This window comes from Sparassis crispa, assembly GCF_003851025.1.
Source record: "Sparassis crispa DNA, contig_000001F, whole genome shotgun sequence".
NCBI lineage: Eukaryota > Fungi > Basidiomycota > Agaricomycetes > Polyporales > Sparassidaceae > Sparassis > Sparassis crispa.
Genome location: NW_020939748.1, coordinates 1,151,033 through 1,173,832, shown reverse-complemented (window position 1 = coordinate 1,173,832; position 22,800 = coordinate 1,151,033). Strand labels below are relative to the sequence as shown.

The 22,800-nt window shown below is 53.1% G+C and overlaps 8 protein-coding genes across 8 annotated transcripts; 4 read left to right on the top strand and 4 right to left on the bottom strand.

Annotated features, from left to right (window-relative positions):
• Positions 1–29: 29 nt before the first annotated feature.
• On the bottom strand, positions 30–917 carry SCP_0203530 (DNA replication complex GINS protein; the record flags this gene model as incomplete). The annotated part of the gene is made up of 6 exons (XM_027754268.1): positions 30–103; positions 169–328; positions 393–438; positions 489–632; positions 690–748; positions 801–917. The coding sequence occupies 6 exons, from the start codon at positions 915–917 to the stop codon at positions 30–32; spliced, it is 600 nt and encodes a 199-aa protein (XP_027610069.1).
• Positions 918–1,091: 174 nt separating this feature from the next.
• SCP_0203520 (hypothetical protein) lies at positions 1,092–1,669 on the top strand (the record flags this gene model as incomplete). The annotated part of the gene is made up of 3 exons (XM_027754267.1): positions 1,092–1,362; positions 1,438–1,565; positions 1,628–1,669. The coding sequence occupies 3 exons, from the start codon at positions 1,092–1,094 to the stop codon at positions 1,667–1,669; spliced, it is 441 nt and encodes a 146-aa protein (XP_027610068.1).
• Positions 1,670–1,911: 242 nt separating this feature from the next.
• Positions 1,912–4,067, top strand: SCP_0203510 (hypothetical protein; the record flags this gene model as incomplete). The annotated part of the gene is made up of 10 exons (XM_027754266.1): positions 1,912–2,347; positions 2,399–2,476; positions 2,528–2,729; positions 2,783–2,915; positions 2,971–3,048; positions 3,105–3,184; positions 3,238–3,345; positions 3,401–3,532; positions 3,586–3,709; positions 3,783–4,067. 10 exons carry the CDS (start codon positions 1,912–1,914, stop codon positions 4,065–4,067), a joined length of 1,656 nt encoding a protein of 551 aa, XP_027610067.1.
• Positions 4,068–4,376: 309 nt separating this feature from the next.
• On the bottom strand, positions 4,377–4,794 carry SCP_0203500 (60S ribosomal protein; the record flags this gene model as incomplete). The annotated part of the gene is made up of 5 exons (XM_027754265.1): positions 4,377–4,412; positions 4,466–4,501; positions 4,561–4,572; positions 4,631–4,715; positions 4,778–4,794. The coding sequence occupies 5 exons, from the start codon at positions 4,792–4,794 to the stop codon at positions 4,377–4,379; spliced, it is 186 nt and encodes a 61-aa protein (XP_027610066.1).
• Positions 4,795–5,323: 529 nt separating this feature from the next.
• SCP_0203490 (3-isopropylmalate dehydratase) lies at positions 5,324–8,045 on the top strand (the record flags this gene model as incomplete). The annotated part of the gene is made up of 9 exons (XM_027754264.1): positions 5,324–5,385; positions 5,446–5,487; positions 5,544–5,588; positions 5,641–5,706; positions 5,771–5,907; positions 5,961–5,998; positions 6,051–6,093; positions 6,149–7,589; positions 7,643–8,045. The coding sequence occupies 9 exons, from the start codon at positions 5,324–5,326 to the stop codon at positions 8,043–8,045; spliced, it is 2,277 nt and encodes a 758-aa protein (XP_027610065.1).
• Positions 8,046–8,417: 372 nt separating this feature from the next.
• On the top strand, positions 8,418–11,659 carry SCP_0203480 (hypothetical protein; the record flags this gene model as incomplete). The annotated part of the gene is made up of 4 exons (XM_027754263.1): positions 8,418–8,475; positions 8,536–9,922; positions 9,977–10,740; positions 10,803–11,659. 4 exons carry the CDS (start codon positions 8,418–8,420, stop codon positions 11,657–11,659), a joined length of 3,066 nt encoding a protein of 1,021 aa, XP_027610064.1.
• Positions 11,660–11,939: 280 nt separating this feature from the next.
• On the bottom strand, positions 11,940–19,646 carry SCP_0203470 (hypothetical protein; the record flags this gene model as incomplete). The annotated part of the gene is made up of 19 exons (XM_027754262.1): positions 11,940–12,013; positions 12,063–12,348; positions 12,404–12,610; positions 12,670–12,761; positions 12,814–12,852; positions 12,914–12,996; positions 13,049–13,087; positions 13,142–13,191; positions 13,245–13,280; positions 13,331–13,343; positions 13,398–13,422; positions 13,480–13,524; positions 14,010–14,230; positions 14,290–14,487; positions 14,537–15,959; positions 16,011–18,457; positions 18,509–19,118; positions 19,172–19,361; positions 19,416–19,646. The coding sequence occupies 19 exons, from the start codon at positions 19,644–19,646 to the stop codon at positions 11,940–11,942; spliced, it is 6,309 nt and encodes a 2,102-aa protein (XP_027610063.1).
• Positions 19,647–20,020: 374 nt separating this feature from the next.
• Positions 20,021–22,216, bottom strand: SCP_0203460 (Protein scd2/ral3; the record flags this gene model as incomplete). Its single annotated transcript, XM_027754261.1, has 2 exons — positions 20,021–21,851; positions 21,909–22,216. The coding sequence occupies 2 exons, from the start codon at positions 22,214–22,216 to the stop codon at positions 20,021–20,023; spliced, it is 2,139 nt and encodes a 712-aa protein (XP_027610062.1).
• Between the last annotated feature and the right edge of the window lie 584 nt (positions 22,217–22,800).

Sequence of the window (22,800 nt, the reverse complement as noted above, 5' to 3'; positions counted from 1 at the left end):
TTCCCCAGATCCGCTGTGAAAGACATGTGTCACCGCCTACCTTTCTCGCTACTCTCATACCACCGCTTCATCCTACGCGCGCTCTCCTGCGCAAGTACGAATACTATCCACCCACACGAAGAACAGGTCAGACGGCATTTACTCGCGTGTTAGGCCGGAAGCACATACATTCGCGCTCGGTCACGTCGAGTCCCTCTCGGAACCCAATCGTCACCGTGTCACCGCCTATGCGTATTGCTCCACTTCCTTCACTCGCCGCTGCCGCGGCATGGATAGAAGCGAAATGTTGTGCCTGGTCGACTATTTCTGAGAGGCGGGCTTGAAACGTCTGCGGGGTCGCGGGTAGTCGGGGGTAGATGAACGGAGCTAGACGGGTACGGGTAGCTACCTACCTTCACAAGTACGTTCGAGATCTCCTGCGCAGACATATCATCCAGCCTTCGCCTGACGTTTCAGTGGTGTTCCTGCTCGTGATAGAAAGCACTCACAAGCGCATGATCATCCGTCCGAAGCCATACCACATACCAGCTTGCCCGACGAGACTCGCCAGTCGAACGCTACATGGCTCTGCCTTCAGAGCATTCCGGACTCGCGAAGAAAATGGTGGTGGGATGGTGAAGTCGGCGTGGTCACTGAGTGGAACTTGAGTAATGCAGACACCGGATATGGAGGACAAGAAATGGACGGACGAATAAATGAGGATGTACGCCATCCACATAGGGATTTGCGCTTTACTCAGCGCCTTTATCTGCACGTCTGTTAGTTCACCAAGCTCGCGTCGTGCATGTGGTTGAACGTACGTCGCGTTCGTTGCCGCCATCGAGATGGCCCATGTCTGGAATGTCGACCTTGAACGTGCATTGCACCTTCTGGTTTTCCGCAAGGATAGACTCGACGGAATAGTAGTCGTCGTCCATGTGGTACTAAAGTCTGACGGAGAGCGCGTTGCGTGACGGGTGACGCGTGCGTCACAGCTGCCGACGCGTTTGGGTACGCGTCACACGATCCGCCATCCGCCTCTCTCTCTCTCCTGACGTCCGTCCACTCGCGGCCTCCATTCGTCCTGCATCTGCTCCGTAAAAATCCTAATAATGCTCAGAACGGCACTGCCAGTTAAACGTATCTTTACTACAAACGCGCTCCGCCTCACCCCGGCTTCGCTGCAGTCACGGTCGAGACCTGCCCTCCCGCACCGAGATCCACACCATGCCAGCTTCTCCACAACGCCCCGCCGGAGCGCATCTGAGGAGCCAGAGACACAGGCGTTAATTAACCAGCAACAGAAGGTAGCGCGCTTGCTCCAGTCGGACCCTGAGCTCGCACGGCTCGTGGTGGACTTCAAGGACATCCTTGAGAGCGAAGGTTCGTGAGATATATTCCCTTCTGTATCGATAAGTATATCTCCTGAGAAAATGGCTTACATACATGCGCGTATAGGATTCACTTTGAACGAGCAGTCGATGCCTAGCAAGTTAGATATGGTACGAATGTTTATGAGGCCGAAAGTACGCGAGGCAGCTGAGAACCTGTTCGCCAAATTCAAAGAGGCAGGCATAGATCCAAAGGTTAGTCATGTTCGTTCTGCTGTAGGGCTACGCACTGAATAGAATGCGTTGTGAATGTGTAGGACATCATGGACTTTGGGGCAAGTATGTCGAAGCGGAAGTGATCTCGAGACACACTGTGTATTACCCACTTGATATATTGACTGTAATTTTGGGCTCCTGAGACGTCCATGGTGCCTTCGAGCTGCTAATATTGTATGCTTTAAATGGGTCTCTGCAGACTGCCAGTGCTCCTGCGAGTGTACGTGCACGTGATTAAGCGCGTCCCTCAATTGAAGTCTCCTCACGTCTTGCGCACCCAGCTTCTCGAGTTTCCATCTGTCTAGCTGATAGTAAGACATTCGGTATGGATACAAACGGGGCAGGTCCATCGACTCTTCCAAATGTGCCTGAGCTATCCTCCTCAGTTCCACCCCCCGCGCCGTCGCATCCCTTATCCTCCACGCATTTCTACTCAATCGAATACCCAGGATACGTGCAACCTACCTCGATCCCTCTCGCAGTAGAGCGGCTCGGCGGACAGACGAGTATTGAAACAGCATTTAAACGCGTCTCCGCCAAGAACGAATCGCTCCTCGAGCTGCATCTCCGCCCTGGAATCCCCTTCGCGCACCCCGTGCCCGGGGATATTGTCCCAACGAGCAACGTGCTGCTGAAGGTAATCAAGCGCAAGCGTAAGAGGCCGAACGTGGAGGAGGTCACTGGGGTGCGGGAGGAAGAGCAAGTAGGGGAATACACCGTAGAGGCTGTCGGCGTCATCCCGAAGACTGTGCGGTTCAGGGGTGAGTACACTTTCTGCATAGTCTGTGACAAGTTGAACATAAACTATCTAGGTATGGTGGATTATCAGTTCCAGCCTGACATGAACGACCCACTGGCAAAACTCCGCGTTGCGATGGATAACATGGATGGTAAGCCCCGTTCTATTCTCATGTCGTTGGAGAGAAGTAAATGTCTTGCAGTTGAAAGTATCCTTAAGTACAAAATCCCGCCGGAGAAAGAAGATTACATGATCTCTGTCGGTGGAGACCCCTCCGCTATGCAGATCGACCCGCAGTTAATGGACGAGCCTCAAGAAAAGCAGCCAGACACGAAGATGAAGAGTAATCTCCGACTCTTCACTCCTCCACTCTTCAGCCGCCAAGGAATACCTCAAAATTACAAGTACTTTCTTCTTGTGTTGTTCCTGAGATGAAGTGCTGATGTGCGGTTTCCAGTTACAGAGCGAATACCGCGTCGGTGGTAACGACTGTCGTGGACGAAGAGACGGGCGAGGAGAAGAAACGTCTTATCAACCGCACGCGGTGGAAGGGCTATGGCCCCATTTCCATCCTATTCTCTGACAAGACCGTGCGTATTTATGCTGCGCTTCTCCTCACTTCAGGGTGTGTTCACTCAGTCACAGGTACCGGACAAGCCCCCTGCGACTGTCGAGGAGAAACGGAAAGAAGCGGACCCAAAGCTACTCAAGAAATTGGAAGAGGTTGCTTACCTTCAGACTGTGCTCATCTTCCACGGTCACTCATTGCTATTCTATAGCTATTTCAAGAGCGCCCCATATGGACGCGTGCTGCACTCTTTAACCAACTCGCGCCGTGGGAGATGCGCGAGGTGATCAAGTATGTTTGCACTACATATTCTCTCCACCTCTGGCCGACCGTGATCCCCACAGCTCCAAGTTCCTCCTCCCCCTCGTCTCATACGTCTTCCAAGATGGGCCATGGCGCGACACACAGCTCTGCCTGGGGTACGACCCGCGACAGGACCAGGACGCGCGTTTGTAAGTATCATCTGCCCTTCATCCCAGATCTCGTAAGTATAGATGTGTCTCCCAGCTACCAGCGTCTGTACTTTCGCAACACCAGCCACCCGGTGGTACGCCCGTCCATCACGATCAAGCGTCAAGAAGGTAGGGTCGAAGCACAGGCGCGCTCTACCGACACTGCCATACGTGAAGTGGACCGCAGGTACTACTGCGTCTTCTGAATCTGTCTGCGTAGGCTTGACTGAACATTGTTAGGTCGCATATATTCGATGGTCTGACAGTCACGAAAGAGACGGCGGCGTTCCAGCTGTGCGATATCTACGACCCGATGCTGAAGGAGATGATCGAGGATGAAGACGATGTCCGCGAAGTCTGTAACGTGAGTCACCCGTTCTGTGTTCTGGTCGGTGATTCTTCATTGATGCGAAACCATGCAAAATAATGATATCCAGGAGCGCGACGGGTGGTATTCCACACGTGCAATCGAACGGATAAAGACCGTGCTGCGGCACAAGTTCTTCTCACTCCTCGGCGGACATGTTGCGACCCGTGAAGAGTGTGAGGCATTGCTCGTCCCACAGGAGGGCACGAACAAGCTCCCCCTGCGCCCCACGAGGCGCCTCAAGCCCGGGAAACACAACATGGCCAAAGGCGCGCTGCGCCCAGAGGATGCGGCAGCTCAGCGGTTAACGGCAATGATCGAGCAGAAGGCGAAAGACTTCCAGAGTCAACGATGAAGTAATTGGGCATTGTGTTGTTCGCATCTCGGTGTAGCCATACGTTGTCGCTCAGCTGTATTGTTTTGATCTCGGCAAAAAGTCCGACCGGTGCATATGCAGAGCGCACGCAATGGAGTGTTTTTGGGATATAGAATTTCTCATGGAGCCTAGACATACGGCGGTCTGCATGTGCATAGTGGTGATATGGTGTTTTCACGACGACGGCATCCCCACACCAATAACGGACGTGAACGGCACGCACAGGTTCTGACGATCGCGACTGCTGTCCGTGCAACCTCCCTGCTCTGGAAAGCACAAGTGAGCACATCATGATGCTTCCTTCGCCTCGAGTCGAGCTTTTCGCTGCAGGAGATAAATATCAGACATGAGCTGCCCAGCAAAGGAACGAAACATACGGAGCCAACCAGCGCGAACTTCGCGTTACGGCGGAACTGCAACGGAATACAATATCAAGCACTAAGATGTAGATTCCGCGGAGCGATTCGCGTACCTTGGGGTCAACCTAGAACGCAGCTACCATGAGCATCATCTGAATCTGTGGACGCAATAAAACGACGTACACCCTTCATCGACCTCGTCCTGTAGCTCTTGGGCTTCTTGATACCATTGCGGTGAGCCTTCTTGCTCTGGTTGTGATTTGTGTGGCTAAATAACGACACAAGCCGAACAGTCAATCCAGCGATAGCACTCCGGCGCACTAAACGTACTTCTTAGACTTGGCCATCGCGTCTTGAGGATTGAAGTGTTGCTGCCGCTGCCCGAGGGACTAGACTGCCTGGGAAATTTGGGATGCGGTGGCTGAAGAACTGTGCAGTTCTCGGACCCTCCGTGGCTCCAGCTGGGGAAGTCCGCCCGGAGGTCCTACGGGCCGCCAAGTTGCCCCGGCACGGGGCGGACTTCTCCCACGGAGCAATTTTCGGTCAAAAGACCGGATGCCGTCCCGAAATTCCAGTCAATTAGAAAATAGCCCGCTGGGAACTCCGCGGGAGTTACGATATCTCGATCTATTCAAGCACTCACCGCATATGGCAGTCTACATGCTATTATGAGTGTTCGGGGGTTATCGGCCGAAATTGCGACCTTGGGGGCCAATTGGAGCTCTTCAATTGCGTCGGCTTATAGATCACTTCATCTTAGAGCAATCTTACAGCTCGAGTCATCCCTTGCCGGACTTTTGTGAATTGATATAAAAAGTCTCCTCACGTCGCGATCAGTCTGTCCAACTATCGTAACGCGCCGTCTCTCCCGTCAATATGCCTGCTCCTGTTCAGAAGCCGCGCACTCTGTACGATAAAATTTGGGACGATCACGTTGTGTAAGTGATCTTCAAATTGCGCTCCGTGCATGGCGGTTCTAACGCACAATCGTGTTGCAGAGATGTCCAGGATGACGATCTCGCCCTCATCTATATTGATAGGTGTGTTGCTGTGCAATTCGCGGTGCTGATCAGATTCTTAGGTGGTATGGTTCTAGGCATATGGTCCACGAGGTGACAAGTCCGCAGGCGTTCGAGGGATTGTGGGTGTTCTCTTCTCAGGCGCGAAGTGGCACAGGCTGATGGCGACACCAGACGAGTATCTGGTCGTTCTGTTCGCCGCCCGGATTGTACTTTGGTCACTGTAGACCACAATGTGCCGTGAGTCTCTGCCAAGTTGCGCGTCGCGTGATTTAGGCACTGACAGGGAATTCTGAACACGCAGCACATTCTCCCGAAAGGAATTCACAGACATCGGGTCGTTCGTCACTGAGCCAAATTCTCGTGCTCAATGCCAGGCTCTGGAGGAGAACGTGAAGCAATTTGGATTGCCGTACTTTGGCATGAAGGACCGCCGTCAAGGTAAGGGCTATTTGACACCGATGCAATGACAACTTTGACCGTAGGCGCTCCAGGTATCGTTCATGTCATTGGTCCAGAACAGGGCTTTACGGTGAGTTCGAGAAGTTGCGTGCGCCTGGACTTTGCATTGACATCAGACTCAGCTTCCTGGCATCACTTGCGTCTGCGGCGATTCTCACACTTCTAGTGCGCATGTCCCTTCTCTTCTCCTCCTTTTTGGTAATGCTGATATTAACTCCAGCTCATGGCGCGTTCGGATCTCTTGCTTTTGGTATCGGAACGTCCGAGCTCGAGCACGTGCTAGCTACACAGACTTTGCTCCAGAAGAAGAGCAAGAATATGCGCATTAATGTTGAAGGCACCCTGAACGAAGGTGTCACGTCCAAGGACGTGATCCTACACATCATCGGTGTCATCGGTACAGCCGGTGGCACTGGTTGTATCGTTGAGTACGCCGGCTCTGTCATCCGCGGGTTCAGCATGGAGGCGCGCATGAGCATGTGCAACATGAGCATCGAGGGCGGTGCTCGCGCAGGCATGGTCGCGCCAGACGAGATCACCTTCAACTATCTCCGCAACCGCCCGCTTGCGCCCAAGGGCGAGCTCTGGGACCGCGCCGAGGCCTACTGGCGGACGCTGAAGTCCGACGAAGGCGCGAAGTTTGATGTAGAAGTGAACCTCCGCGGCGAGGACATCTTTCCCACTGTCACATGGGGAACTTCGCCGCAGGACGTCGTCGCTATCACCGGGAATGTCCCCAATCCGGCTGCAGTCGCGGACGCGGCCAAGCGCGCGAACATGGAACGTGCCTTGAGCTACATGGGTCTCGTTCCCGGGACCCCCATGCAGGACATCAAGGTTGACAAGGTGTTCATCGGGTCGTGCACGAACAGTCGTATCGAGGATCTGCGCTCTGCGGCCCGCATTGTTTTGGCTGCTGGACCGGACGCGAAGGTCGCTCCGGGCGTGGACGCCTTGATCGTTCCCGGCTCGGGCCTGATCAAGCGGCACGCCGAGGCGGAGGGCCTTGACTTGATCTTCAAGCGCGCAGGCTTCGACTGGCGCGAAGCTGGTTGCTCGATGTGTATCGGTATAAATCCGGACAAGCTGGCGCCGGGCGAGCGGTGTGCAAGCACGAGCAACCGAAACTTCGAGGGCCGTCAGGGTGCAGGCGGACGCACGCACTTGGTCAGCCCCGCCATGGCCGCCGCGGCTGCTATGACAGGCAAGTTGACGGACGTGCGGAAATTCCTGGGGGGCGACGTCACGACGAAAAACCCTCTCAAACCGACCAGCGAGTACGATTTCTTCACTGACCCCGTCGAGCCGGCGCCAGAACCGGAACCGCTCACAAAGACAGAGTCTGCTTCCAGCAAGCCTCTACCTCCGACGGAAACCCCTTCCAGCGTTGCCAAGTTCGTCGTCCTCAAGGGCATTGCTGCACCACTGCACCTGGAGAACGTCGATACGGATATGATCATCCCTGGCCGGTTCTTGAAGACGTTGAAGCGTACCGGTCTCGCGGACAACCTATTCTACGCCCTCCGCAGGGACCGTGAGACCACCGAGTTTAACGACGAGATGGTCCTCAACAGGGAGCCGTGGAAGCATGCCAAGATTCTCGTCTGCACGGGGAGGAACTTCGGCTGTGGAAGCTCTCGCGAGCATGCGCCATGGAGTTTGTACGTGCGCTTATATTTTCGGCTGCGAACTACCCGGTCAACTATTGTTTCAGGAAAGATTTTGGGATCCTGTCTATCATAGCTCCCAGCTACGGAGACATCTTCAAGAGCAACACGATGCAAAACGGCATGTTACCGGTGACACTCTCAGAGGCAGAGTGTCGTGACCTAGCGGAAGACGCAGAGGCGGGGTTGGAGATCGAAGTCGACCTCGAAAAGCGGGAGATCCGTCGGCCAAACGGCAAGCCCCCGATTCCCTTCACCGTGGACGAGTTCCGCAGGCACTGCCTGCTGAACGGGCTGGACGACATTGCTCTGACTCTGCAGAAGGTTGGAGCGATCGGGCAGTTCGAGCAGCGAAGAAGTGAGACATGGCCGTGGTTGGACGGGTTTGGCTACAAGGGACAAAAGATTCCCGTCGCCCCGGTGAAGAAGACAACGAAGATGGAGTGGTGAAGTCATCGAGGGTAGTGATGTACGGAAAATCTTGATTTTGTGTAGCTTTCTGTATCTGTTCTGTAGTACTAAACATGCATCTGGTTTGCGAGTGGGTTGCACAGTGCTGCATGCGCAAAACGTACAGAATTATGACATAAATAATGGGCCATGTCCCAGCTCTAAGGCGATTAACAAGTAACTCCCACGTGGGCGCCCTAATGGGCGCTTAGACTGGCTTGGAGAGGGGGAAGGAGGGGCCACGGACCTCTGACATTGACTGACTTGGCAGGCGGCAGCGACGACGGCTCCTCTATCTAACCTGATGTATGTCTCTCTATCTTGCACTTTGACTTTCTCCACGCACCTCTAGTCTGTGGATGAAAAGTGGAGATGAGCGCCGCAGTAAGTCTCCAGCGACTTGCGTCCGAGGGAAGTGACGCTAGCACGGGTTCGCATATATCCTGCTCGTACGTGTGATTGCTGCGGTACTAATGCGCGATACTTCCAGCGTCAACGACTCTTGCATCTCATCTACGACCGGACTTGATAAGACGCGAAACCGACCACATCCTCTCCTATTATCAGTCCGAACACGCAGGACGCTCCTACATCTACTCTCCTGGAGAAGCCCATGTTTCGGTGCCCCCGCTCATGAGAGAGTCATCGTCAGGCTCCGTTTCATCGTCACAGTATTCTGATTCTGAGGATCCCCTTGATGGGTTCACACATGATAGCGCTGAATCAGCGAAGCACTCCACGGTCGCGACCGCGACGGCAGCGATGGGGCATATACGGAGGCCAAGTCAGCCTTCGGAGGGTAGTGCGGACAGGAGACGTCTGGCAATCGTGGAATTAGACTCTACTGCTTCGCTGTCTCCTGCGAGGAGGAAGAGTGACAGGAACCAGGAGTCACGTTTTGACTCCCAAAGGGGTGCAATGGCACCCAACGGCCTATTGTCAAGACGCGGGATTCACGTCCATGGGCTCGCGCTGGTTGCGCCTCCAGATGCGTCACCCAGAGCATACACGGATCTGACCCCTCCAACTTCTGCACCTATTACAGCTGAGCGCGTCCCGGCTTCTGTGCAGGGCTCTTCAGTTTCGCACCAACGTTCTCGGTCTGAGGTTCATGGCGTTAGCAAGGCTCTCCTTCATCATCAGCGTTCTCGTGACGTTGGTATAGTTGGGTCTCGTAAATCGTCTGGTGCTGAGAGTCTGGTATCCAGCGAGGAGTATTCGACATATGCAGAGAACAAGGGACTCAAGGTACCTATATTCCAGACACCAACTAAATCGCGATCTCCGTCCCCCGCCATGCAGACTACTGACGTCTCTGAGTCGAGTACCCCCAGTGTGCAACTTCCTACTAGTCAGAGTATACCGACTCCGACTGCACCAGGGAGGTCTGAGGACCTCCTCACGCCTGCTATAGGAGAGTACAAGGATATACAGCAGCCAGTGGTTGGACCCGTCGTTGTAGGGATCTCCTCAGACATGATGCGCGCAGATGCTATTCAAGACGGAGTGGCCAGCCCTTCTCGTCCCGATTCCCAATATTCATCACCGCGATCATATGATACTCACGACAGACCATCTCCTTACCTGTTCTACGAGCCCGGAGTTCACTCCACGGCAGGCCCTTTGCCTGCACCGCCTGCCCCCATGTTTTCTATTGCCGATCGAGATGCCATAATGTCACCTCCACCTCCCCGACCTCCACGCGCTGCTCCCAGGCGCGACATTGATGCCCTCAAAGAGGCGTTGCAGCTGCCGAAGTCAGTGTCTGCCGTGCTAGCTTCTAGACCAACCCCAGAACCAGAACCTGTTAGCGGTCCCATGTTAAGGTCGCGCATGAATTCAGGAAGTTCTGGTCCAGAGTTCGACCAAACTAGCCAGTACGTCCTGTTAATCCTTGACGATAGTTGCATAATCCTGAGACGCATAAATAGATTTTCTGGGACCTCTTCACAGCAGCCAATGCATATCAGAGAAGGGGCATTCCCTCCATCCACATTATCAGTTTCACACCCTCAGCAATCAGTAGCGGTGACACCCAATACCCAGTCAAACGGCGCATTGCCAAAGCGCAATGGGTCCATTCGTTCAGCGGAGCAGACCCGGCGCATAGAAGACGATGCACGTGTTGATAGTGACAATATCTCATCTCTGTCTACCGATCACGCATACCTCAAATCCCCCCCTCGGAGATCTGATGTCGAAGTGCGGCGGGAAGATAGTTGGGTCAGTCTGGGCCAAGGGACAGCCAACCGCCAAATGTCACCGAATGGCGGAGCAGAGAAAGCGCTTGGTGTTGCTATATCGCTGTCAATGACACCTGCACAATCACCGACACCACCCCCAAAGAGCCTGAAAGGATCCGAGGATGAGAGGGCAAGCTTGGGCGCAAATCCATTCAGAGCGACGTTGTCAAACCTCAAACGCTTCTCTGCTCTACCGCGAACACCTTCGTTTACGTCGTCTGTTGTGAAGAGCCAGGGCTCACACCATTCTAGAACACCGTCGCCTCCTGCTATTACCGCTCGAGCTCCCAGGCCGAGGATTATATCTGCATGGCCCGACGCAATGCACTGTTACGATGTAATGTCGAAGAAGAGTGCGCTAGAGCGCTCCAAAGCCTACGCTCAGAAAATAAATGAATTGGCGATCTATGATTGTGGCTTGACGGAGTGGGTAACTGCGGTGAAGCATCGAGGTATGTATATGCGCATGATTTATCTCGCAGTACAGGTGACATTTATTGTCGCCCCGCTGTAGGATCTAATTCCAAACCAGCACAAAACAGTGCGACGCGACTCACTTTGACCCCGGCGACTCCGTCCCTTCGTACATTTACTTCGCAACCGCGACATATCTCGCACGGTTCAATAGCATCCGAGATGACGTTCCCCACGCGAGCAGATGCTTACACTGCGACGGACCTGTCCACGAGATCTATGGATGTCGCACCATCTACTGCTGCGCCACCAGCCCTCCCTTATCCTTCATTGGCTACGAGTTCGCAATCTTTGCGCATGTCCACACTGCTGTCATCGCCATCTCGCTCTCTGCAGTTACCACTGCCAAGCACCAGGTCGGGAGGGATGGGCTTCTTTTCGTCCATTGGCAGAAAGTCCAGTATGAAGAATAACAAGGATATGCCGTCATCGCCATCATCCCCAGCGAAGGTGTTGATGAAAAGGATGCCCAATCTCCCAAATAATCCTCCCCGCCCGGTTCAGATCACGACCGCACCATTAGTGCCAGGTGGTCCGCGTGCCGCTCCAGGACGAGTGCAGCGTTCACAGACGTATTCTGTTTCTCCCAGTCCGCCTGCACCCGTGTTGTCGGAGCCATCTCCATCGCTCGATAAGCGACAGAGTTCTGCGACACGCCGGCCATCTCTGTTCACGCGGTCAAGGGCTGTGCCGGGGCCAGCATTAGGGGCAGGATCGGCGGCGCCTGTCACCCCCACAATGTCCACACCAGAGTTTGAGAGGCAGGTAGACAAGTTGGCTGATCTTCTCCCACATGCAGATAGGGTCATCTTAGCGGGCTACCTCCGCCGAGCCGGGCAAGACATCCTTGCAATCGGACAGTACCTAGAGGACGAGAAGAATGGCACCTTACACTAAGACTAGGATGAGTGACCTACCTACCAGTCTCCATGCTGAATTCGTTCATAGTGCACAACGATTGCAGTTGAACTTCCCTGTCTGACTCTCTCCTTCCTGCCCATTGTAATTGTATGCATACTTGGATTCATGGTTCCATGGACGCGTCATTAAAGTATACAGGTAATCTACATCCATTGTATCTATACGCTCGTTGATTGTACCGCATATCTTACCTCGTTACTGAATCCTACACAGTGCAAGTACCAGAATACGGTGTTCTTTCGTCGTGAAGTTCGTTTCAGAGGGACGCGCCAGCAGGTCGGAACTTGCCATTGGATGGCTTCCTTGGATTCATCGATGGTTGTGCGAATACTGGCCATTGGCTCGTCAATAAATCATTTGCACGGGCAGATTCTCTCACCGCGTTGCGGAGGTCTATTGTTGTGAACCTGAGGGAGCGACCAAGTAGTGCTGGTGCGGACATATTGAGGTTGTCCCTGTCCGAGCATGTTCTCCACTTCCGCCGCACTGCCGGAACGATCTGACTGCGCTGCGCTACTTGTCCTGAAGGATCGGTCGACCATTGCATTGAAAGGCTGACGCTGGAGATTATGTCGCGTCTGACCAGCGTTGGGCTGGCGCCATGCAGTACCCTGCTGCACGCCTGTTGGTCGCACTGTGCGATTCACTATCGGTGTCCGCTGAATCTGCACCATGTAAGCTGAAAAATAAAGATGACAGAGACGGTGGAAAAGACCGAACCCCGTTCGCTTCCATATCACCCACAACGGCCCCCACGTCGACAGTACCACCTACCGCAGCGCCGAAGGCCATTCCTCGGTGCTTGTTTGATTGCTCTTCGAGGACTTGTCTTTCTCCCGCATGAGTGCCGCCAAATGGCATGGCCCCTTCCCCAGTGACGCCGCCGGGAGCAAGAAGTGCCTTGCGTTTCATCTTGTCGTATTGTGTCTGTCGAATACCCATGAGCAAGCAGGTACAGGATCAGAACGCAACAAGCATATACGCACTTTGAGCTTCTGATACTCCTTCTCTCGTTCTCTAAGGGTATCTTGAACGTTTGCTGCTTGTCTGCGTTCTAACTCGAGATCCCGCTCGAGCTCTTGAGCCGGTAAGTGTCCAGTGCTCAACAATATGCGACCTTATGCGCGCACCAGATACCTTGTTGTTCAGCAGGCTTATCTCCCCGTTGGCTATTACGATGCATCATGTTTCAGTGAAGCCTCCAAGGCGACTATATGCGCATTTATTCACCTTCTCTGATCACGTTGTCCAGCTGTTTCTGCAGCAGCGCAGTTTTCTCGTTGACGTTGCGGAGCACTGCATGCTGGAAAGTGCTGTAAGGGGGACTTGCTCAGATGCATGTTCCGCAGGGTTATATGTCCTCACAATTCTTGATGAACCTGATACTGCCAAAAAGACATTGCCCTGAAAATAGGTTGAAAATACGTCAGAAGTGCCACACAATTGAAAAGAACGTACCGGCTACATATCTCTAAGATAGTTGCAGGGTTCAAGCCGGACAAGACAGACTTGAGACACGGGTGAACATCGATCAACGTTGCCCGTATGCGCCCTTCCTCACCGTTTTGTAGTCGTTGGATGGATGCAAAGAGCATACCTGAACGAATTATCAACATGAATATCATGGGTAACTACGAACTGACTCACTACCACGTCATCACTGCAGACACAAGAAGAGCTCAGAACATTATCTTGCAAACATCTTGATGCTCACGGTTCTGTCAACGAAGTCTCACACGCTAATGATATCAATTTGAGCGTTAGACTGCAACTATTCCATGACGTGAAGAACTTACCGGGGCATAACCTCGACGCGTTGAAGAGCTCATTCGCGCATTCGACTATAAATCATCGTCATTGGAGGAGCCCTACAGTACACCATATACTAACCACAGAATATATGAGAGCCTTATTTTCCGTGCAGTAGAGTGCATTTGTATCAGCGAAGCTGATAACTCGGGATGCACAGCACGTACATGTTGTCTGACATCACAGAAAAGACACTTCAAAGCACGCCTTCTCAAGGACGGGTCTTACTCACCACAACCGCCTTCTCCGTCAGTGCTCGTCTGCAGGTAAGTCTGTTGCATTTGAGATTATCCATCGTTGAGCTATTGTTATGCTATCCTGAATGGGGAGGAGCATCACTGGCGCGTCGAAAGGCTGACTTGAGCCAGTGAGTGCTGGACGCGTTCTAGTCACATGATCACCAAGAGTTGCGGTTGCGAAATAGTGGGCCCAAGAAATATGTAGTGTGCTACACGAATACACATTATAGTGACCTATTCTTCTGTCCCTTGTATCAGCACCTTAAATACGAACGAACAAATACTATGCAAAGCAATGTCACAATCAACACGAAAACAACGAACAGACTTTGACTTGATCATGGCCGCCAGACAGATGGTCGAGAACTTGCCGGGGTATTCAGCACCGAGGACATCGAAGACATCATAGAACGTGACGACCGTGATGGAGACTCGGCGCGCAAAGACGGAGAATCTCTGCCGGCTCTTCTGAAGAACTGCAGTGCGGTAAGGGGAGACCCTGTAGATGGTGGTGATGCCGACCTGATGGACTTCGGACTCGATCCGCCTGGCGTTGACAGAGCAAACGATGGAATAAACGACAAATTGGGTAGAGGAGTGCCAGGTGGCTGATATGGGAACATATTATCTACAGCTTGAGAGAAAGTTGCTGAATTGACCCATTTTTCATCGCGTGAGCCAACCGAGGCGCGTGGAGGGCGTGGAGGGGACTCTGGAAGAATTCGAAACGCATCAGCAAAATGATCCTTGATAAATCTGTGAGGGACATTAGTAAGGGTGTGTACTCAAGGGCACAACCGCTCACTTCGAAAGTTCTGACCATCCGCCCCCGACTCGAACCATGACAGTCTGCGAACGTAGGATACGACAGAAGCAGAGTTTGGGCTCTTGGTCACCAATCCAATACTTTCCACTCTGATCTTTCCAAGTGTCCGCAACAACCTCAACGTTGATATTCGCGGAAAGCTTGTTGACGACGTCACCGACCGCAACATCAAGCTTGTTTTTGGGATCGGCGACGTAGGGCTTCTTCACACCCGGTGGCGCTCTAACTGCAGGAGGTGAGGTAACCTTCGCAGCTGCTGATAATGATTGTCTTGGAACACGCGCCCACGTAGAATGTGGTGTAGACGACAGGGACGAGTTGAATCGGGGGCGAGAAGTAGAGCGCGAAGAAATCTCTGTGAGTGCTGGAGATGCAGTGCGGTCCGCTTGAATAATCTGTGCTCTTGGACGTGCAGCAGCCTGGACGCGCTTCGCAGGTGTTGTCATAGAAGAGGCGGATGATATGCTGGCAGTCCTCTGGCGCGAGGAGAATGTCGAGCCGTACAGCGTGGATGATGGTGATATCGGACTCGACACCGACCGAATGGAAGAGGTCGCGGATGCCCTACTCGCTGATCGACTGTGACCCACAGCCGACGCGCCAGCGGAAGACCGTCTAGGATGAGGTTGTGGAAGAGGTGCAAGAAATCCTCCAGTAGAACCAACAGAGAGCTTGGAGTAGCCAGTTGATTTCTTGCTTTGGTGTCCGGAATTACTCTTGCCAGATGATCTACTGCTTCGACCAGTACTTATGACGCTCGGTGGCCTGGATTTCTGCCCGCTGACACGGTCAAGACCCATAGCCTGCAACTCGCTCCAGGTTTGCAAAACGCGATCACGTTCCACCGTGGCGCGGGAGTCGTCGGGAACTGCAGAATAGCACGCTTGCATCTTCTCCAAAACATCTTTCGTGAACGATAACCGATCGGACATTTGCTTTTCGGGTGTTAAAGCGGTGTTGGTAGTGTATGACGAAGATAACGGCCCGAGAGGTGGTGAGGGATAACTGTCAACGTGCTCTAAGAGATCACTGAGAGCGCTGTCGCATGAGCCTACGGCCATAGTTAAGTCCGCTAGCCGGTGAACCTTTTGCATGAGCTTAGTGGAAGCAGAAACCTCGCTGCGCAAAGAGCGAAGATCTGTATCGGCTGCAGTGTTATCTGGGAGAGATGGCGGTAAGTGATCAACCTCAACAATTACTGCCGAGAATTGATTCGCCATTCGTTGCCGTAGTTCATCGCCCGGAAGAGAATCGCCTGATCGGAGGGCTGGTCTTGCCACATCGTTTATGTGGATAGAACATAGCCGCTTCCGCAGGTGGTATATGCGCGTCTGAAGGTCGCTCCGCTTTTGTGGTGGGCGATGTATGACTGCAGACGGAAACAACTGTATCCCGAAGACATCTGATCAAGCATCCTAAGTGTCAATTTCTGCTGAGCGACAGCCATACTTACCTTCTTGGACGTGCAGACTAGGGACTCCGTGTGTGATAGAGTCCTCCATGTCAGATTCTTTAACAACCTCCAACGGCGTAACGGCCCTCTGATGTTTCTCTCGCAGAGCTGGCTCCTGTAATCCAGACACCTCTGTGTCAGTTCCAGGTGTTGCCTTAGCTTCCAGCTCCTGCGCTTCAAGTCTCCTGCGCTCACCCACCTCTCTCCCCGCCGCAGTGACGCGTTCCAGTCGCTGTTTCTCCCCCGCCTCCAATTGCACACGCTCAGCTTCCTGTTCTTCCCACAGGCGCTGCTGCTCAGCTTTCTCGCGCTCTTCAGCAACCACCTGCTCCTTCCCGAGGCGCTCTTCTTCGGCCTTCGCAAGACGTTCAGCTTCCTCTTGTTCCCGTCTTGCTCGTTCTTCGACCTCCAACTGCTCCCGTTCTCGCCTTGCTCGTTCTTCAGCCTCTGACAGCAATTGTTCTAGCTTTGCACGTTCTTCAACTTCCAACCGACCCGGTTCTTCCTGCAGACGAGCTTCCTCCGCTAATCGCGAACGCTCTGCATCCAGCGCCTTGGCTATCTGCTGCTGCAGACTCGAAACACGGTCCTTCCAAGAATTGTACTGTACTTCGGCCTCTTCCAGAGCTCTCTGACGAGATATGAGCAGACTATCCCGCACATTGGCTCCAGCATCTCCAGAAACAGACTTCAATCTGTGAAGTAAATCACGAACTGGGGAGAAGGAGCGCGGAATCTCGAGGCCATCTGTCTGCAACAGTCGATTGACTTCCTCCGACAGAAGCGCTAAATGATCCAGTAAGTGGATATTGTCTGGAAACTTTGCAACAGATTGTCGAATGACTTTAGCCGACTTGACCGCATGACGAATACTATTGACGATGGTCTCCGTCGCAAGATCGATCGTTTTCGCTGTCTTCGCTAGCTGGAAGTGATCGGTCTTTTGCTCCAGTACTTTGAGTACGCCAGATAGCATCATGCTGTACGCGTTGGAATCTGCCCGAACTGCATGGTCCAGAATCGCGGGATCGAATGGCAAATAGAGGGGGGCTGCTTGCCGGACAATGTCAAGACTGAAGCTGCCAGAAAGAGAGGTCCTCTTCGAAGAAGTTACGCTGGACATTTCCAGACCTCCAGTGAATGGAACACGGTGGGGCAGATCAGCGAGGAATGCTTGAAGCGTGTCTTGAGAGCGTTTTACTTCACTCGTGAGACCACCCTCAGTCAACAGTAACGCGTCGCTGACGAGGTCACCTGCAAGGACGTCTTGAATACCTTTGTCAAATCGGACCTTTAGGTCTTCCATCTGAATTTGGAGACTGTGAACTTCGTCCCGTACATTTCCCATGATGGCAGCTTGGTTCAAGACAGATTCCCAAAACCGAGCCAGTTCAGTCGTACGACTGAGGAAAGAATCCAGGTTGGTGGAACACTCCGACAGGTAGTCCTTCAGAGCTGGACCAACTGAAAAAATCACTGCTCTGCACGGCGACGAGACCTCCTGGTTCATCCGCACCTGCAAAGTGTCCAACCGAGCAAAAATGGAAGCAGGTGAAATAGTCGTAGGGGCGAGCTCTGTTGTGGGTGTTTCGGGTGTGGGCGGTGCTCCATGAGAACTCATCTGCTGTCGCCACATCTGCCTCTCTATAGCGTCCGGAATCTCGTCGCGAATGCTTTCCAAGTCCTGAAACAGGTGCTCCATTGCAAACCATACTTGCCTGACATCATGCAGGATGGAGGCATGACCTACAGCTTCCTCGCTAGCACGTGAAGCCGCAGTACGATGAGCAGCGAAGCCTTCGATCTCGGATGCTGAGGTAGATTTGAATCCATCGTCGATGCCGGGGCGATCAAGATGCAGGAGAGCTGCTCGTGCACCAGGCAAGAGGTTACTGGCATCTTTATCTGCCTTTCGCAATTCCTCGACGGTAGCAGGCAGCATCGCAAGGAAGACCGAATGCCGGGATGCATCGAGACAGGCCTCCGTAGACAGATCCGGTGGAGTGCCATCACCATTCGCAGTCGCAATACCCGTCTGCAGGCGCTCAATCAGAGAGACAAGTGTGAGGGACAGATCTGAAGCGGCCTTGCAGGCCGTTTCCACCCGCTTGACTGCTTCATAGCTGGCATGGTATTCCTTCGCACACGCCTCAACTTTCTTTGCTTCGTCAATGGCAGACGATAGCTCCGACGAGAGTAAACGAACGACACTCTCGTTAGCGGCCGATTGGTCAGGATATAGATGGTGGGTCGGTCGAGGAAAAACGCTGGAAAGTAATGAAGGATTTCCTCGCATAGTTAATCGCTTCATAAGAGCAGTGCTGCGAGAGAGGAAAGCAGCGTCTTGACGTGCTGTGGGATGATGCATGTTTGCGACCTCTATCTCTTCTAGTAAAGTCAGTGCGGCAGTCTTGTCCTTCATTGTTTCGACATAAATTTCGTCAGCCCTGCAGGACAATCAGCATGCAGATTCAGTGCAAATGGAATATCTTTCTCACTTTTTCCATTGCATGACGACCCCCATGACAAATTTGCCTATATCCTCCATCTCGTTGATGCCCTGATTTTCTAGTTGATCTTGCTCATCTAGCAATTCTTCCGGCACTGGTTTACGACTGTGGTCAATGAGCTTGTCGAGAGTTTTGCCGGCACCGGCAATCTTGGTGTGCCTGAGGGAGGAGGCACGACTGGCAAACTGAGCAGCGTCTCGAGTAAGCGTCTCGGCCAACCTAAACCGCGAGCTGCGAGCAAGACCAGGTGCATTCATGTAGGATGATTCAGACGTGGTTGAGGTGATAGACACGAAGGATCCACTTCTCTTCCGCTGGTGACCACCGACCAGTTCATCATCGGCAACCGCAACATCGTATACAGATGGCGACCATCGAGCCCGGGAGCCGAGGAAATCTCGTAAGTCAGCCACCACCTTGCGGAGCTCCACCCAAGAGGCGATCCGACGTTCTTCCCAGGTCAGTCGGATATTTAGGAGTTCAAGATTATCGGACCTGTCCCGCAGGAGATGTAACAGCTTGTCCAGCTCGTATATGGTTGTGAGCGTAAGCTCAATGAGATCGGTGTCCGCCAGGGATAGATTGCGTTGTGTAGCAGCTTCGGAGACGCAGTTTCATACATGGCTGGAGACCCGCAGCATATGAACTTACCTTTCGTGAATTTCTTCAGCTTTCTGAGCTCACCAGAATCAAATATCTCCGTTTCCTTCTCTATCCTGTCGTGTTCTTGCAGCCATTCCTGAAGTTGTGAGCGGGAAGGAAGACCTGGCACTTCTTCCGCCGAGGATCGCACCGCATCGAGTCCCACGAATACTTCAATGGGAGGAAGGCTCTCTAAAAACTTGGGGCACATTGTCGTGGACTAGACGTAAACCCGGTGATGATTCGAGCTTACCTTTATCTTCTCCTCTATCCATACCTTCCTCTCACTAAATGCTTGTAGCTCTATAACCTCATGCCATTCTAAAGCCTTCTCATCACCGTCGCGAGCTGCAGCATCCTCGTCAGACTGGGATAATCTCGACACCCCAGCGAGCGCATTAGGGACGTGACTGTTAGCGGGTTCGAGTGTACCAGACTTCTCGATCGTCGCCGAAACGGAGGCCGCCTGTTCCTCCCCGGACATTCTTGAGGTCGCAAATTTGGTAGCCTATGAGCAGCACTTCATGAAAAGGGTCATTACACGCCGGGGCCTGGCGAGGGCTTCAAGCGGTGTGAAGAGTACAACAAATGAGGCGGAGCCAAGCAAGCGCCCTCAAAGCTGCGTAGCCTGAGTATGACGACGGTCGCATTACTACAGCTACTTCAATTTTAAATTGTGCACCACACAATAATTGACCAGTGCTACAGAACGAGTTACAAGAGTAACACATAGACATGTAAAGTTACTACAAAAATCCTTTGTTACATTATTGACTTCAGGGGGGACGAAGGTCAGCACTACAATAAGATAGGGTTGAACGGGGGAAGGCAGAAGGAAACCGACCTCAACACGACATCTTACTCTGCATAGAGTACATGCCGTTCCGTACTATCCAACCAGCTTCTTAACTCATCATCCCCCTCCAAGTCGACGAACTCGTTACTTGTGCTGTCGCGGTACCGCAAGTTCAGTGCGTTTCCACCGAGACGCGCTTGCACCTTGTCCAGCAATTGGGCATGCGTGACTCGCGGATGCACTCGAATGGCGACCAGATCGTCCGTCATGCGATCAAATATCTTTATCTTGATGAACGCTGTCTGAGAATTGGTGGAAGAAATCGGCGGGTTATGCGTGGCGTTCGACTGCGACCGCGACCGTCCCGAGTTCGACGTTCCAGAGGTTGCGATGGAACCCGCTCGCGACGAACGCATGGAGGTTGGCGAGGGTTCATGAGAAGAAGTAACAGAAGAACGGGAGTGGGTATTTACGGGGTTATTATAGTATGGATCAATTTCCAACGAGGAATGACTGCGCTGTGCCTCGAGAAGTCTGCCTCCTGCACCATTCCCGGACGAGGATGAGGGTATTGATTGGGGGTAGGACCGTTGCTGATAGGATGTCGTTGTCCCGGATCGACCGTGGATTGAGGTAGACGCCTCTGCACGCTCATCGACTGGGATGCGAGGCTTAGGACGCAGGGGAGCCGTGTTGCTGAAGGTTTGGCTGCTTGACAGCCCTGATTGCGCGTGTTCATCCGGGCGGTATTTGTAGGTGTCCTCGTACGGGCGACCCAAAATGTCTGCCTCCTCCTCGTAATCCGATCCGTCGCTTGTCGGCTCTTCTGGTTTTTCTGCAATTTGCATGCGAGCGAGCTGGTCTGTCCTTACGTCAGACTCGAGGTCGGCCTGCTCATCATTCTGCTGATTCTCGTATGACGACCGGGCCAACGCCTCAATTTCCTCAACGCGGGGCCCCACTTCAAGCTCGGCATCACCAGGTTTCGGCGCCAGGAACATCCGAATGAGCCTATGCTCCAGAATGTAGCTGGCGTACTGCGATAGCGCGCAGAGTCTGTGCACATAGTCGTCTAGTTCTGCTCGCCTGCTACCAGTAATCTCGTTGTCAACTTGATCTGCAGGCCCAGGCATGTACGGCAATATACGCGAAGCATGATCGGGACGACCAGCCTCCTGAGGGAACGTCTCGAGAAGTTCGACTTGGAAGTCGTAGAAGTCGTTATAAGAGCGGAAGAGGACGAGTTGCCTCGCAGGCGGTAGCGCATTTGATCCTGATGGATCATAGGGTTGGAATAGGGCATGCACACGGAACCAATATTCCTCCATTTCATAATGGAAGGATTTGACATCCGCGGAAAGAAGGATACCCTCGGGTAGACTCTTCGGAGTAGCAGGGCCTAAGATATCAGCGGGGGCTGGCAACTGCTGCTGATGCGTCACGGCAGGAGGGGTTGGGCCTTGAACAACAATGGCGAGCTGGGGTTTCGGTAGGTCGTCCATCACGTTAACTCGGGGGGTTTCTTCCAAGACACCTAGGGATATGCTGTTGGCCTTGTAACTCATCATAGCGCGCTTCCACTCTTCCACGCGAGGCAACGCGCCGCTATCAATGAGGCCATTGACATCGGGTATGGCTTGCCCGTTCGCAGGATCTCTGAGTTCGACGAATGAGACCGGGATGAGACCAGGCCGACCCAAACGACCGATAGGTTTTGCGACGAACCACTCGCGGTTCGATTGTGCTACAACAGTGACAGGGTCCCCTGCTCTAGCGTCGAGTTCATCTGCACGTTCTGCCACAAAGTCGTGGAGCACAACTGCATAATAAGCTTGAAGTTTGGGTGCTGTAGACAGCGGCCTTTCCGATGTTGCTGCCGGGACCACACGTGCTCTGTGCCAGTACGATGTGAACAACAGTTCAAGCAAAAACCAGAAGGGGGGGGCTCACATGGGAGTGCCCTTCTGAAATTCTTCGAACATGCAACAAGGAACGAGGCCCCGCGCACCAGTCATTGGGTTGTGCGCTTCATACCATGATCCTGCATTGTTGACATCGTTTATGACGTGAAAGAAGTCCCCCTTCTCGAAGGAAAGTTCCTGAGGAGCTCTCGATTTGTAGGAGTTCAGGGCCCGAATGACTTTCTTGGGGGGTAAGATAGCGCTGGGAGGCTTGGACAGGGAAGGAAGCGCTGAAGGCTGGGAAATGTGGGCAACATGGTCCTTGTGAGAAAGCGATTTTCGGAGAGTCTTCATCATAAGGAATGGTTGGACGGCTGCCAGGGGTCGTGAAGGGGCGTAAAGTGAGAGGGAAGGTGGGTTAGAGATGGAGATGAGGGCGTATTATTGTCAGTCGAAACGAGTCTACGGCTCGCTTTCCCACGGTACATTTAGCAGCGGCTATACTTTTGTCATCATTTCTTCTCCCCCTACCTCCATTCGCCGATATGTCTCAATTCGACGATCCAACCATGCATACATCCGTCGCGAATTCTTCTGACGCGTTTCCGACACTGGTCCATGACGGGAGAAAGCGTGTCTGAATCACCATCAGAGTTGAGCATGCCAAATGTGCTGTGCAGGGCATCGCGCGCGTGTTTCGCTTCATATGTCAGAACGATCGACTTCTACCAGCTGTTATCAATTAGAACAATCAGATCTCAGAAACGACGTCACCCGGAAGCTTGTGAACGGCAGTATTCAAGGCGTCCATGGACGCGGGTAGAGTATGATAGACATGTATATTCCGGCGCAATGCGTAACGAGGTCAACACCTGCATCGTCCGTCATGCAGTCATGCTCCTTGAGACAGGCTAACAACACGTCACGTCCGAAGGAGGTCG